General features: G+C 42.4%; 1 protein-coding gene across 1 annotated transcript in view; it reads left to right on the forward strand.

The window, feature by feature from the left end:
* The first annotated feature begins 334 nt into the window (after positions 1 to 334).
* The window catches only part of GALNT9 (polypeptide N-acetylgalactosaminyltransferase 9), a 142,388-nt gene continuing 129,058 nt past the window's right edge, over positions 335 to 13,664 (forward strand). The window contains exon 1 of the mRNA XM_082774108.1: positions 335 to 804. Coding sequence (XP_082630234.1) covers positions 564 to 804 — 241 coding nt within the window. The 5' untranslated portion in view covers positions 335 to 563. The remainder of the gene's footprint in view (positions 805 to 13,664) is intronic.

A 13,664-nucleotide genomic window follows, 5' to 3' on the forward strand; every position in this document is an offset into this window, starting at 1 on the left:
GTGGGCAAAGAAGAGAAAATGGCCACGGGTGACTTCCTTGGGCGAAAAGCCCGCAGCAGGCCCTTCACCCTCGCTGGGGGGGGGAAGCGGGTCGGGGGTGGAGGGGGGGCGAGCCGGGGGAGTTGCAGCCCCGGCACGGCGGCTCCGCCGTGTGCATATAGATGAGCTGCCCGGAGCACGTCACTGCGCACCGGCGCTCTGCGTTTGGGGCGGCGGAGAGCGAGGGCGGGCGAGCGGGAGCCGCTGCCGCCGCCTCCGGAGGAGGAGGAGGAGGAGGAGGAGGAGGAGGAGGAAGAAGAAGAGGCGGCGGCTCGGCAGGCAGCAGCCCCTCGGCTCCGCGGCCCCCCCGATGCCGCCCAGCCCGCAGCGGCGCGGCCCCCGCGGGGCGAAGGCGGCGGGCGCCGGCGGGCGGGGAGCGGCGCCGTGGTGCTGAAGGACAGCTCCGACCCGCACCGCTCCGACCCGCTCCGCACCGCTCCGCCCCGCACCGCTCCGCGCCCCGGCCGCGCCCCGGCGCCGGGTGGCCGCGCCTTGATGTGCCCCCCGCCGCCCCCGCGGCTCCCATGGCGGTGGCACGGAAAATCAAAACTTTGTTGACGGTGAACATCTTGGTCTTCGTGGGCATCATCCTCTTCTCCGTCTACTGCAGGATCCAGGATCGCTCCCAGGAGCTGGTGCAGATCGTCCGGAGCGCGGAGCGCCGGGCCAGGAGTCGCGGGGCCAAGGTGGGCAGCCTGGCGGACAGGGAGGCCATCCTGCAGCGCCTGGACCACCTGGAGGAGGTGGTCTACAACCAGCTCAATGGTACGCGGGGTCCCGCCGAGTCCCTGGGGAACGCACCCCAAGCACCCGCCGGCAGGGGAGGGAAGCCCGGTGTCCGTGGCTGAAGGCAAAAGGAAAAGGGGTAACAGTGGGGTTTTGATGGAGGAATGTGTGGAGGCTCCCCCAAACTCTTGGTCCAAAGTCAGCACTTTTTAGACAGACACAAAGTTAAGGAGGCTGCAGAGTTCATGGGTTTAATGGCTGGTGGGAGTCCCCACAAATTGTACCAGGTTTTACGTTTTACCCAAATATATTAACTCTGCATGGGCAGGTGTTTGTATCGTGCGTTCGTTTATAGCTGGAAGTTACATGCTTTGTCTCTGAATTACTTTAAAAACGTTCTGCTAAGTTCTTACGCTGTGTACTTTTAATGGTCTATTTAAGCATAGCACCCATATGTTTCTTTAATGACTGCCATTTAAATTTGATATTATCTTTGGCGAGGAGGGGAAGCATCCACCACTTATTTTTATTACATGCAGTTTTAATTCACTAGCCTTGAAAAATCTTGGTGGGTAAGCAAAGAGCCCTTCTACGTTAGTTAGAACAGGCTAAGCCATGCAAGTTGCTGTTGGACAAATTACATTTCATAGAGAAACTAATTCTTCAAAACAAGTGTATTTTTATTTCCATAGATTCATAAAGTTCTAAATGCAGAATGTCAAAGAAATAAGTATGTGATTAAATACATCAGTGCTTTGGACAAGAAGAAGCTGAAGGAGTAAACTTTTACAAGAGACTTTAATATAAATGTAACATTTAGTGTCTAGTACCAAATAAAACTTGCAGTGTAAATATGTTTAAGTATACCAAATGTGCTTCTAGGCTGCTTGTGAAAATCTTACTCGTAACATTGATTTAACAAAGGCTACTGCAGTCTTGGAATGCAGACAAATAGAAGGGTTAGTATAAAGTATATTTCCTATTACTACTTTCTGAATGACCGTGTAAATCCAAGTAGGTTAGACTGTTATGGGAATATGCAGTCTGAGCCAGTGAGTGTTACAGAGCGGGCATCCCCTTACATGCTTCCATGTGCACACGCCTGAGAATAGAAAGAGAAGGAGGACAGGAATGTGGAGTGTGCATGTTTGTCACAAAAATAAGTATCCGTAAATTAGAGGGAAAGTGTCACCAGCTGTGTTTCCTAATGATAATTTGGAGAAGTTCTGAAGAATGTAGGACTTAAGAGGGAAATCCTCCTCCCAAATTCAACGTAGCAATAGAGTTCCCAGACTAAATTAGCTCAGTCCCCAGGCTATATCTATCATAGCTCAACTGAATGATTGCATTTTTTTTTTCTTTCCCTGAATTACTTTGTTCCTGGTGGAGTTCATAAGTGAGACTTTGGGTGGATTTTACTAGCTCTGGGTTCATCTAAGCTCAGCATCCCCTGGAGAATCAGCAGGAGTCCTTAATGTCCTAGGCAGGCACCATTGCACGTAATGACTCTGGCTTCCCAGTAAACAGGAAGTTCTCCTGAAAGTATGTCTCTGTTTCAGTGGCTTTTTTCTTTTTTGTCTTTAATCTGGTTTGTTGGGTATGGAAATTCACAGTGCAATTACTTTAATTAAAATGTTATGTTGCTCCTTCAGGTCATAATAAACACTGAAGGCAGTTTCTTTTTCTTGAAAGTTCTTATAAGGGGAAAATACAGAAAGTTTTTTGAGCTGAACTGTTTGAATTTCCTATCCATTTCACTTCAACCTCTCTCTGACATGGTTGTTTGTTGTTTTTATTACACTGCAGTACATTAATGCAGATAAATTATTTGGTCATCACTGTGAAAATATAGTTTTGCCAGTTTCTTCTTTTTATTTTAATTTTTTTTTCTTCATTTTGTGGCAACAACCCACCCCCAAATTCCTAAAAAAAAAATAGTAGCTAATCCACTTAAGTCATCAGAGTTGGATCACTGTAAGGGAAATCAGGATCAAACATCTGTGTTTGGGTTTACCTCACTGGTGTTCCTTTTTTAATATCATGACTCATTGCTTAATGGGCATGATGCTGCTCTGGCAACATTGAGATTCAAGGGAGCCTGTCTGTGACAGTGCTTTACTGTGTCTTACAGAACTGGTATTGCACAAGCACTCTGCTCTCGAGCTGTGCAGTTCCATCCTAGTGTCAAGCAAGGTTCCTCAGATAATATCCTGTAGAGTTCTTCATCACAAGGTTAGAGAGCCATTTGATGCCTTCTTGGATGTTACTTTTTAATGAGGTGGGTCAAAGTCACTTTTACACGGAGAAAGAGATATGGGTAGACAGATTTTGTTCATAAGAAATATGAATTCCTTGCATACACTGAACTCATACCAGCACCAGGAGCTTGTGCCCAGCCCAATGTTGCTGTTACAACAGCTATCCTGTTTGCAGTTCCAGTTTTCTGCTCTTGGTTCTTTTGAGCTCTTCAGTCTTAGTGTTTTTTTATTTAGTTTTTCTCTCCTCTTTGGATAATTCCTGAACTGGTAAGACCTTACCTGGACTTTTTCCAGGGACTCTGCTGAAGATCCAGAAAAACACTTCTGTGAGAGACCAGCCCTGTAGCTGCAGAAATACCGAATTTTGTTTCTATCACTCTTATTTGTTTTCTTGGAATCAAAGAAACATTATTTGAAAGCACATTTTCTGCAAGGAAAAGCAAACACATGCAGTAACATTGGAAGTGTATCAAGAGGCAACCTAAAACTGATCACTAGAGAACTCATTAACTTTTCAGCCTGAATAAACTGAATAAAAATGGCGCGTAAAATGCTGGTGGAGGTGTGTGTAGAACACAGAGGACCATACGTGAAAGGCAGTAGAAAACTGGTCCTTACAATTATCTTTGGCAAAACAAGAATTTTTAGAAAGGAGTGAATGAGAATTGCCGTGAATCCCTGCAGAGTCACGCAGACATACACCCAAACAATAGTTTTCACTTGGCTCGTGCTTTGGTTTTCTATCAAGTTAGAAAAATCATATTTTGAAAGCTTTCTTTATACTCAGCTGCTGCTGTTTTGGCAGAAGTAAATGGCTGGAGCATGCAAAGGGAAAGGAAAGCAGTGAAATGTATCTGGAATTTCCTTGGTGAAACTTTACATAATCTGTTAGTATTTGGCTTTGGGTATCACATTTATTTTGAATAACTGAGTTATTCTAGCTATAGTTCTTCAATCTGTATCTCCTTTCATTTTTGCTATGTTATTTCTACTAATGAGTATCATTTATTGTCAGTCAACAGAGAACTAAAGCCAGACAGACTTAGTAATGATTCTTGGAATGGCATGACACCTTGGTATTTTCTTCCTTTGACTTTGTTTTTTTCCATGGGGAAAAAAATCAAAAGGTTTAATTGGCTGTTGTTTATTTTTTCCCCCGATCGGTTATGCATCTGAGTCTGTTGCTAATGATTTACCATAGAGGATAAAGAATTTTTGATGCCTCAACTACATCATAACCTTTCATGCCAAAAGCAATTGAAGGGTCAGACTACAATTTCACTGTAATTGCCTTTTTCCCTTTTCACTGTCTCTTTCCAGTAATACACAACAATCAATACCGCATGTAATTAGATTTCATTCAATCTGCAAAGATTAAGAGAGTTTTCATCTTCTCAATACGTATGCTCACATCATGTCTTCCTACCCTCATCTTCTACATTAGACCTCTTTAACCTGTTCTGTTGCAGATGTGGGGGGATAAGTTTGGAGAATTCCCTTGAATTTGACAAATTATCGTTCTCTACACATCATAATTTGATTTTGCTCTCTTTGGGAAGATTAAATACAACAGCAATTTCCAGTTTGATAAAGGGGTTTTATACTGCATATGCATTTCATTGAGGAGGCTGAGAAAAAAAAATAAAATAAAAATGGACAATTCACATAATTGCAGCATACAGGCTTAAAATGATGGAAATAGCAGGTCCTAGGTGCAGAGGACTGATTCATGCAGACTATGACTCCTGATTTTTAGAGTGTACTGAAAGCAAAGTGATTGCATTTAAAATTCAGCCTGGCAATCTGCATACTTAAAAGGTACAGTAGTATTTTTAAAAAGACAGTTTATTCTTTATAGGCTGGAGTCTGGTTGAAAATGTTTCCAAATTTCCATATTGAAAATAAGGGTTGGGAAGAGGCTGAAAATGAATTATGTGAATGTCCACATCAGATTTGTCAAAAAGAAGCTTTTACAGCTGGCAACTTTCAGTTGAAGAGCAATTCTTTTGCAGAAAAGACGCAAAGCTGTGTGTGCATGGGGGAAGATTAAGTGCGATTGCCAGCCTTGCATTAATGAAAGGGCACCTTTTTTACCCACACACAGGTTCTCATGTTATAAGTATTTCATTTGATTATGATCCTATGATAATATGCATCTGACAAAATTAGCACATAATTATTCCTACAAAGCAGCAACTTATTTATGGGGATTCTCCCAGCCATGTACTCTCCTTGCACTGGTGAGAGACTTCTTCATATGCTCCCTTTTCCTTTTCCTTTTCCTTTTCCTTTTCCTTTTCCTTTTCCTTTTCCTTTTCCTTTTCCTTTTCCTTTTCCTTTTCCTTTTCCTTTTCCTTTTCCTTTTCCTTTTCCTTTCCCAAGATTGGACCCAGCAAAGGCAGGAATATAGAGTATCTATCACGGCTCTTTTTTTTATTATTATTATTATTTTAAGCTAGGCTGCAGTTTATCTGTTTTCCACACAGCACAGAACAAGTGTTCTTGCTTGTTCTGGATCAATTTCTCAGGGTGAGGTAACCGAGCATTGCCACAGGCCTGACCTTCTGTATTGAAAAGTGATGGTCAAGCCCAAAACACTAATTTCAATTTCACATTGGCTTTGGCTGTGTTAGTCTTGATTTATGTAGCTGAGGGAACTCATAGTCAGTGATTTCAGGAAGGCCAAGAATTTCTTGCCCAAAATAAGGTAAGAAAATATCATGATTTGCAATTTGGATAGCCCCTATGAAAATAAAATGTAACATTAAAAACAGTATTACTCCATTTAGGCACATTAGGAAGAAAATGTCTAAAGGTTTGGTAGAAAGAAGATGTAAATTTCTTTTGTTAAATGGGCAAAATTGCATTCAACTCTTCAAAATATAGACAAATATAAAAAATGTACCTCCAGTTCAGCAGCGCATGAGCAATTGTAAGTCTCTCCCTGTACTCTGTTCTGTGTACTGGCAACTATTTCTTATGTAACATTTCTGCTTTTTGCTATTTTATTTGGGAAGAAAGCTTATTTTGTCAGAAAAATCACGTGGTAATTGTATCATTGATTCATTTATTTGTGTAGAACTTGAATCATTTCTGCTAGATAGGATAAAAGCAATGTTTACAGGGGTGGAAGGAAAATCTTTGGCTGATGTGATGGTTGTGTTGCCTTATGGAAGATATTCCAGTTCAGTTTATTTCAATTTCTGGAGTTGGAAAAGCAGATATGGGGCTGTCACCCAGTGCAGTGCTGCAGTGTGCTTGTGGCACACGCTTAACCAACAGACGAGTTTAGAGAATTAGAAAAACTGGCTTTAACTTTGATAATGGGTGGTGGAGTTGGTTTTGTTTGTTATTTGTTTTCTTAAAATAAGTAAAAGCTGGTAGCATCTAAACCAAGAGCATCATTTAAAAATGCAGTTCCAGGCACTGAGTGTATGGCTGTTCTCCAAGGAAATAATAAGATTTATGAAAGGAAGGAAAAGAAATGAGTCATGTTTAACGAATCTTCCTTTTATTAATGTCCCTCTCTAACCTTACTAATGGGTACTCAGTCTGTCCTTCTTTCTCAGTATTCTTGGCATGCTTTTTTATTATTGTTATTATTTGTGGGGTTTCACTTGCTAGTAATTTCCATTACTTATTTTAAACTAACAAACCAAAAGGGAAAAAAGAAAAAGAGAAAAGAGAGGCTCTGATGTTCTGGATAACAGGAAGGAAGGAAGACAATGACAGCAGAGCAGCTTCCAACCTTGTTGTAGTCCTATTGATCAAAACTGTCCTCTGAAATAAGAGAATTTCCGCTTCTGAGAATGAAAACCAGACAGAGATCCTCCCACTGACCACAAGTCATCTTCTCCTGAGAGCACAGAGCTAATGCAGCAAGGGCTTAATTTGATGTGTAGATGACTTCTGTCTGGTTTTCCTATAAACCTATAGTGCCATGAAAATGGTTGTGAATATCTGAAAGTCACACAGGTAATGGGCAAAACCCATTTCAAGGACAGGATGGCAGACACAAGCAGATTAAAGGTTGTATTTCTGCCCTATAATTTTTATGCTTTCTGGTGTCCTGAAATGTTCATGTTTCCCAGACAGTTTTGGGGATGTGCTGTAGCTTCACAACACTTTCTGGTTACTCAGCAAGTCCCATAGGCCATAAAAAGAGTTATGCATAGCAGGGCTGTCTCCTGAGCCAAGATTTGTTTGATTTATAGAACAGAAAAGAGTCATCAGAGAGCATTGTGACACATGTTGGTCTCAGGTCCTCAGGTTAGTTTGAGTTTAATGCAGAGTAGTGCAGTTAGGGATAAACTAGGGATAGTTATGTAATTTCTTTCTCAGTCTAATCTGCTAGGCCTCTGAGTACTTACTTGTAAACTTTCCAGTGCACTAAAGAGTATGGAGTTTTACCCCATGAAGATATCTTCAAAATCTTCGTAGATTTCATCTTTTCAGTGTTGGCTTATCTGTAATTTATGTTGTATCTTTCATTCCTGACACTATCTGCACTGATAGCATACAAGTGTGTGATGAAGACATGGATAATCTCTACTTCTTCCCTGGCCTTGCTTTTTGAACTCTGAAGCAGTAGGAAAAGGCCCTTCAGTTGCATCAGCAGGAACAGGCTGTAGATATCTGAGGAGGCGGTATGTCAGAGCTGAGTTCTGCTTTCTTCTCCCTCGATTTGATGTTACTCTCCCACAATGAGGAAATATGGGCTTGAGTTTTTATCATTCTTTGAACTACCTTTTTATTTCACCCGGTTTAGCTTACTTGGTTTCCCAGCATCATCCAGAGGTGCTTTTACAGGAGCTTTCTACCCCTCTTACTGCATCTCTCAGGCCCTTTCATTTCTGAATGATTGTATGTGTGTTTGTTTACGCCATCTTGATGAAACATGTGTTGAAAGAGCTGTTTTAGTGACTACGGATGGGTAGGTTGGCCTTTGGAGTAAAAGGAAGAACGGATGACCTTGGGGTGACATTAACCTGCTTGCTGATTGCCATCAGGCTCAGCTACTCTGTGAGCTTTCTGCCCAGTCTTGCAAAGCTGTATGGCAAAGCAGATGTGGCTCTCTGCCTCTCCCTTTATTTCACCTGGCTGTCAAGGCAAGGCAAGGCAAGGCAAGGATGAGCCCGAGACCATGAATGGGTTTGTATTCTCAGTGCATGGAGCCCTCCTTAGTGAAACACTGCGGCAGAATAGGCCCCATTCTGTGAATCTCTGACAAATGGCAGCAAGTGAATACACGGTGTTCTTCAAGCACGTCCTTCATTTCTGGCCTTGGAGGAGAGTCCAAGGGCAGCTGCGGGGTGGACAGCTGAGGAGAGAATAGACCTGATTCTGCTTTGTCATTGTCAGCAGTGTGTGGACACAGTTTTCTCGGGGTCTGAAGAGATGTCTGAGTAAACAAGCGGAATGTCTTTAGGAATGGTGAGGCTGTAGATTTCTGAGTATTTTAAGCCTTGCACCACCTTCTCTACAGCCATTTTCTAAAAGCCCTTTCATTTACCACCAGTCTGATTTATACTTTTAATACTTGAACTGTAATTTGCATGTCATCCTGGGAGAATGGGCAATTATTAAGAAAACTAAACCAAGGAAAAGGATAGGTTTTTGAAACAGCTTCTCTATCTAAGCATCACAACTTTAGAAATGGTTCTGTCAGGCAGAGGTATTTGGTGCCAGAGTGTGGCAGGAGAAAGTAGCCTATTGCACATCATCATTTGGAAATCACATCCAAAAACCAAGCTCAGTCAAGGGCAAAGATGCCCAAAATATGTAGGAACATGTTGAGCCTCTGGGATTCTTTATTGAATTTGCTTCAATCTTAACCTCCTGGGTTAAATGTTAAAGCAAATGCAAAAGTGGAAAGCAAGTGCTGTAGTGCCAGTGTCTCTCTTGGGTTGAATACCTGCTGCAAAATAGTGCTCTCTCTGGGTGGAGAGCAGATCCTTACTGCAAGCACACAGCTCGGACCCCAGAGGATGGCACTTAGGAGTTATCCTCAGTGCATTAGAGCACTTTGGGCTGCATCAGAAACTGGTGCAAGGTCACAGAGTCTCTAATTCCTGTTTCCCACAGCCCAGAGTAGCATTATAGCTGAGGTACTGTGATACTATCCCCAAAACAAAAGGGGTTTTGTTGCACAGGAGCTCATTGTTGTTTGGAAGGTACCCACCATGGCAGCTGAAATGCCCTCTCCTGCAATACTGGAGGCTTGCATCTCATTTCATCTCTGTGGCATTTTTGGTAGGGTGACAGGGTTAATTGGTTGGTTTTCAATTGGACTCTTTCTGCTGGTTTTGTATTTTATTTGGCAATGGGGCTTCACTGCCCTTTTAGAATTTGAATTTATTTTTTTTCCACAGCTCTCAGATGCCTCTAGGTTGTGAAGGTTTTGTAAATAAAAATGTATTTTTGTTATATGAACTCATTTCAAGCAAGCTTTGTGTTGTAGAAAAGACTTGTGGCATTCTTTCCTGTGCATACTGAAGGCAGTGACTAAAAAAATCGCCAATTGAAATAGCACTGTAAAACCTAAAGGTTAGTCGTCTTTGGGATTAAAACTTGCAGTTGCTTTATAGATTCCTTGTCAGGCAGATTTCTAGCCATCCAGCCACGTGTAAAAGGAGGCTACTGATAGCTGCAAAATTTTGCATCTGCAAAGCTCAGTCCCATTGGTGACTACAACAACCACAGCCTGCAGATCAAAATGATTTTGATACCTGTTGTCCTGTTGTCAGCTAGCCAACGAGCTCGGTGCATTCCCACGTTTGTATTACAAGCACTGCACTAGAGGTGCTGAGCAGGGACTAGTGCTGTTCACACCTCTAATAGGAAACACAGGCTGCTGCACAGAGCTACTAATCCTAAAACACGATGATAGATTGCAGGTGACTCCATGTAACAGATGGGAGTGGAGTATAAGGTAAGAGTGAGCTGGTCACGTTCAAGTTATTAAACAACCTAATACCAAGCTGCCTGGCTGCTGAAACAAAATTTACACAAGCAGTGAGTGACTTGGGCTTGGAAAAAATGGGTAGCTGAGTGGTTTAGGAGTTTGCCTGTGTTAACCTTGCATTTGGAAACATTTGTTTGGTGGTTCTGTTATGTAATTTGTGTCACATGGAGAATCCCCTCAGTCCAGGTTGGTGGATTTAGGCTTCTAACTTCCAGCATAGTCACAGATGTGCGGATGGCTGAATGCTCCACTGAAGCCTGCTTATGTATTTCTTCTTCGTGACTTATCTTTTCTCCCACTTTTAAATGGTCTTTGCTCTCAGCTACTCCGTTTTCAAATATACAAAATCAATCATCTTTGATTTTAAACCTATGCCAGTGTGATCCTCCTCTTGAAATAGATCCATCTGGCTCAATAAGTTTTCATTCAATGGAAAATTAATTCTGGAATGGAAAGGGCTTTTATAATGCTTCGTATCCAATGGGGCTATGTGTAAAACCTTTTGTTTTCTGAAAGAGTCAGCTAGGTATGGTTGCCATATTCACAAGCCTACAAAACCCCAAGTCAGGCTGCAGAGAGCCCTCTCGGATGGGTTCAGAGAATCAAGAATTTCTCCTGTGACTCATTCTGAACCTGACCTGCAGAATAACTGGATCCTTTGTCTCCCTCTTTCTGTCACGCATTAAAAAATTCGCAAAGTGAATGTTTAAAGTGAATGACAAATGTTTAAAGTCTTTCTTGCACAGTATGAAGAGCAAAGAGAAGATGTACAGAAATTGGAGAGAAATGTTCTTGAGAAAAAAAAGACATGGGGTAACTTTGAAGCTAGGGTGGTACAGGCTGGCATGCCAGCACAGGCTGAGCGGTGCAGCCTCAGAGAAGGTGCAGATCAGTGCAGAGGGCATTTCTGCACGTTATAGCACTTGGTGTTTAGGCATCTCTCAGCATCTCATTATGCTGACAAGAAGCTAGAGGAAGAATGCTGTTGTCTTAGATCCAACATTGAGATCCAACATTCCAAAACACTGGAGACTGTGGAAGAATGAAACTGGTGAAATACTTTGTGAAGTGTGTATCAAAATTATCAATGAAGTGAATGTGGGATTGGTGAACTGGAATCCGGGTCTGTGCGTGAGTTCTGCTGGGACTGCTGTTGCCCTAAGGAGAGGTGGAGCTTTCTTGCAGCACAGCATACAACAGGTTGCTTTGGTAAAGTCCAGAACAGTTTTTTGTCACTGAACTGGAAGAAGATGCCTCTGATCTCCTTTATGGGTAATATTGCATGCCTACTTTATTTGTAATATTGCACGTCTACGGCTTTTCTGTGCCAGACATGAGCATCGGTGCATATGGTTGTGGAAGTAGAAGCTGATTATTTTCAAAAGTATTGCCATGTACTGATCTGACAAATACCCTGTTTGATAAAACGTTTTGTTTGATATGCTGCTGCTGAGGGCATGTGGATTTGGGAACATACCTTGCTTTATATTCTTTTCAAAGCTGGGGAGAGGTGGGGGACACAAGAAGCACTCCTACTATAAATAGTCAGATTACTTTCTTAATAAATGCCAGAGGAAGGAAGCAGAGTTGTATGGAGTGCTGTGTGTCCTATCATTATGGTGCTTCACCACTGTCTCTCTCCCTTCCTAGGGAAAAAGTGCAAATTTAGTGAATTGAGCATTTCCATGTGAATTTTCCTTACTGTGGTATCTTTACAGGGAAAGTGGTTTTAAATGGGGTTACAGTCATACCTTGTTATTTCATCGAGTCCCCAGTCTGTGGCCAAAAAACATGCTCTTTTATCTCGTAACCTGCTTCTCATCATCGCCTCTAAGACCTGACAAGAAGCATGTGTGAGCTTGTGGAGACAGGAACTGGGGGCTAAAGGAGCAGCTCCAGAGCTAACCTTTGAGAAAATATTTAGAGCTGTTGAAATACAAGACTCATGCTAGGGAGACCTGGGCTTCATTTCCTGCTGTGCCTTTGCTTTGCTCTGTAGCTGTGGTGCCAGCTCACCTCTCTGCTCTTTTTCTTCCCGTCCCCATATCTACTTAGCTGGGGGGGTCTGAGTCCACACTAATCTGCGCAGTGTCTTACCTAGCGGTGGTGTTCATCAGTGGGATAAATAACAGCCAGACGTCCAACAGACCTAAACATCCTGTAATTACTGTAACTAACCCTCAGAATAAGCACTTAGTTCCTTGAGCAGCAAAACCAAGAAAGCTGATTTTTGGGGGGTTGATGACCTGGATGTGAATTCTTGGGGGGGGGTCTCTTACAACTCTGATAGGTCTCTTGTAATTGAGCTTTCACTAAACCTCTTCTCTCCGTGGGGACATTTAAATTCTGCTTTCTTCCCAGATGTCTACTTCTGTGACACTTGCAGAAGTGTGATTTTTGGAGACCTCTGACTGTCTGCCAAGCTTTGGCTGAAATTAGACCTAGTCCTCAAATTCTAACGAGCAGAGATACGGGAAGGGTATGAGAGAGGGAATATTGGTAGACAAATGCAGACAGCATTATCCCACAAACTGGTTTTCCTTAGCAAATTGGGCTAAAATTTATATCAGTGACAAGTAGGATTTTTTCTCATTTAAGCACAAAGATAAAAATCAAGTCTTTAGATTTTAAAGGAACCAAATGCCACTTGCTCTGTTAATTGGAGATATGTTAATGTAAACATATTTTCCTGTTTTCCTTCTTACTTAGGTAAATAACTACAGCAACATGAGACTAAACCCGCATTGCAGGAGAACCTCTTTTATTTTCAGTTTCCTGAAATGGCAGATGTGGGTCCCACCAGCCTGTCTTATCACCTTTCAGTAGTGACTGAAGGATTCAAATATGCAAGGATCAGGGAAAATGATGCTGTGTTGCTCTCTGCTAGGTAGAGTGAAACATGCCCTGCTGCTCACCTCCTCAGATAACCTTCCATGGCCCAGGGGGCTCAGCATGGGCTTCCAGTGGGTGCTGGAAAGCTCTTTCTGCTTATAGGAAGTGTGCCTTTGCCCTGAAGTTTAAGCAGAACCGTTTGATGCATCTGCTTTGTGTCCTTGAGCAGCAGCGTGTCCGAACTGTAGGCTCAGACCTCCATTTTCTGCAATTCAGATATTTTGCTCTGGTTCATACCTGTCTCTTCACTGAAGGATCTGCTCCTGTATAAAGGCACCTTATATCCCTGTCTTCACTTCTTTCTTTACTGTGTAATTTAGCATCTCATAATGTAACTATAAATACAAACCTGAGACACAGCGGGGACAGGAAGGTTCATTCTTTTACGGAGTTCCTGTGGAAAGAAAAGTTTGGAGAAAAAATGAGGCTCCGAAAATTTGAATTTCTTTTTACATGGCCTTTGTGTAAACCAGATAAGTACTGTTGCAGTCAGTGCAATTAGGGAGGTAGACTTGAGAAGCCTGACCCACACTTCCTAGAACTCAGCCATGAACTTACATATGGTCTGAAGTTTATATGCATGTGATGGCTTTAAACATGCCCTGTAGGTGGATCAAAGTAGCCTGCACTTGCCAAATGCACTCCCTTTGCCAAGCAAAGCCCACTTTGTCTTGGAGTAAGTTTGTCAGGGCTGAAGCAAGCTGTAGGTCACAGTCAATTCATAAAAATCCCAACATGCAATGAAGCCAATCTTGTTAATAATGAATTGGGTATTACAGCAATGC

Source organism: Aythya marila, assembly GCF_965140915.1.
Source record: "Aythya marila genome assembly, chromosome: 17".
Classification (NCBI taxonomy): domain Eukaryota; kingdom Metazoa; phylum Chordata; class Aves; order Anseriformes; family Anatidae; genus Aythya; species Aythya marila.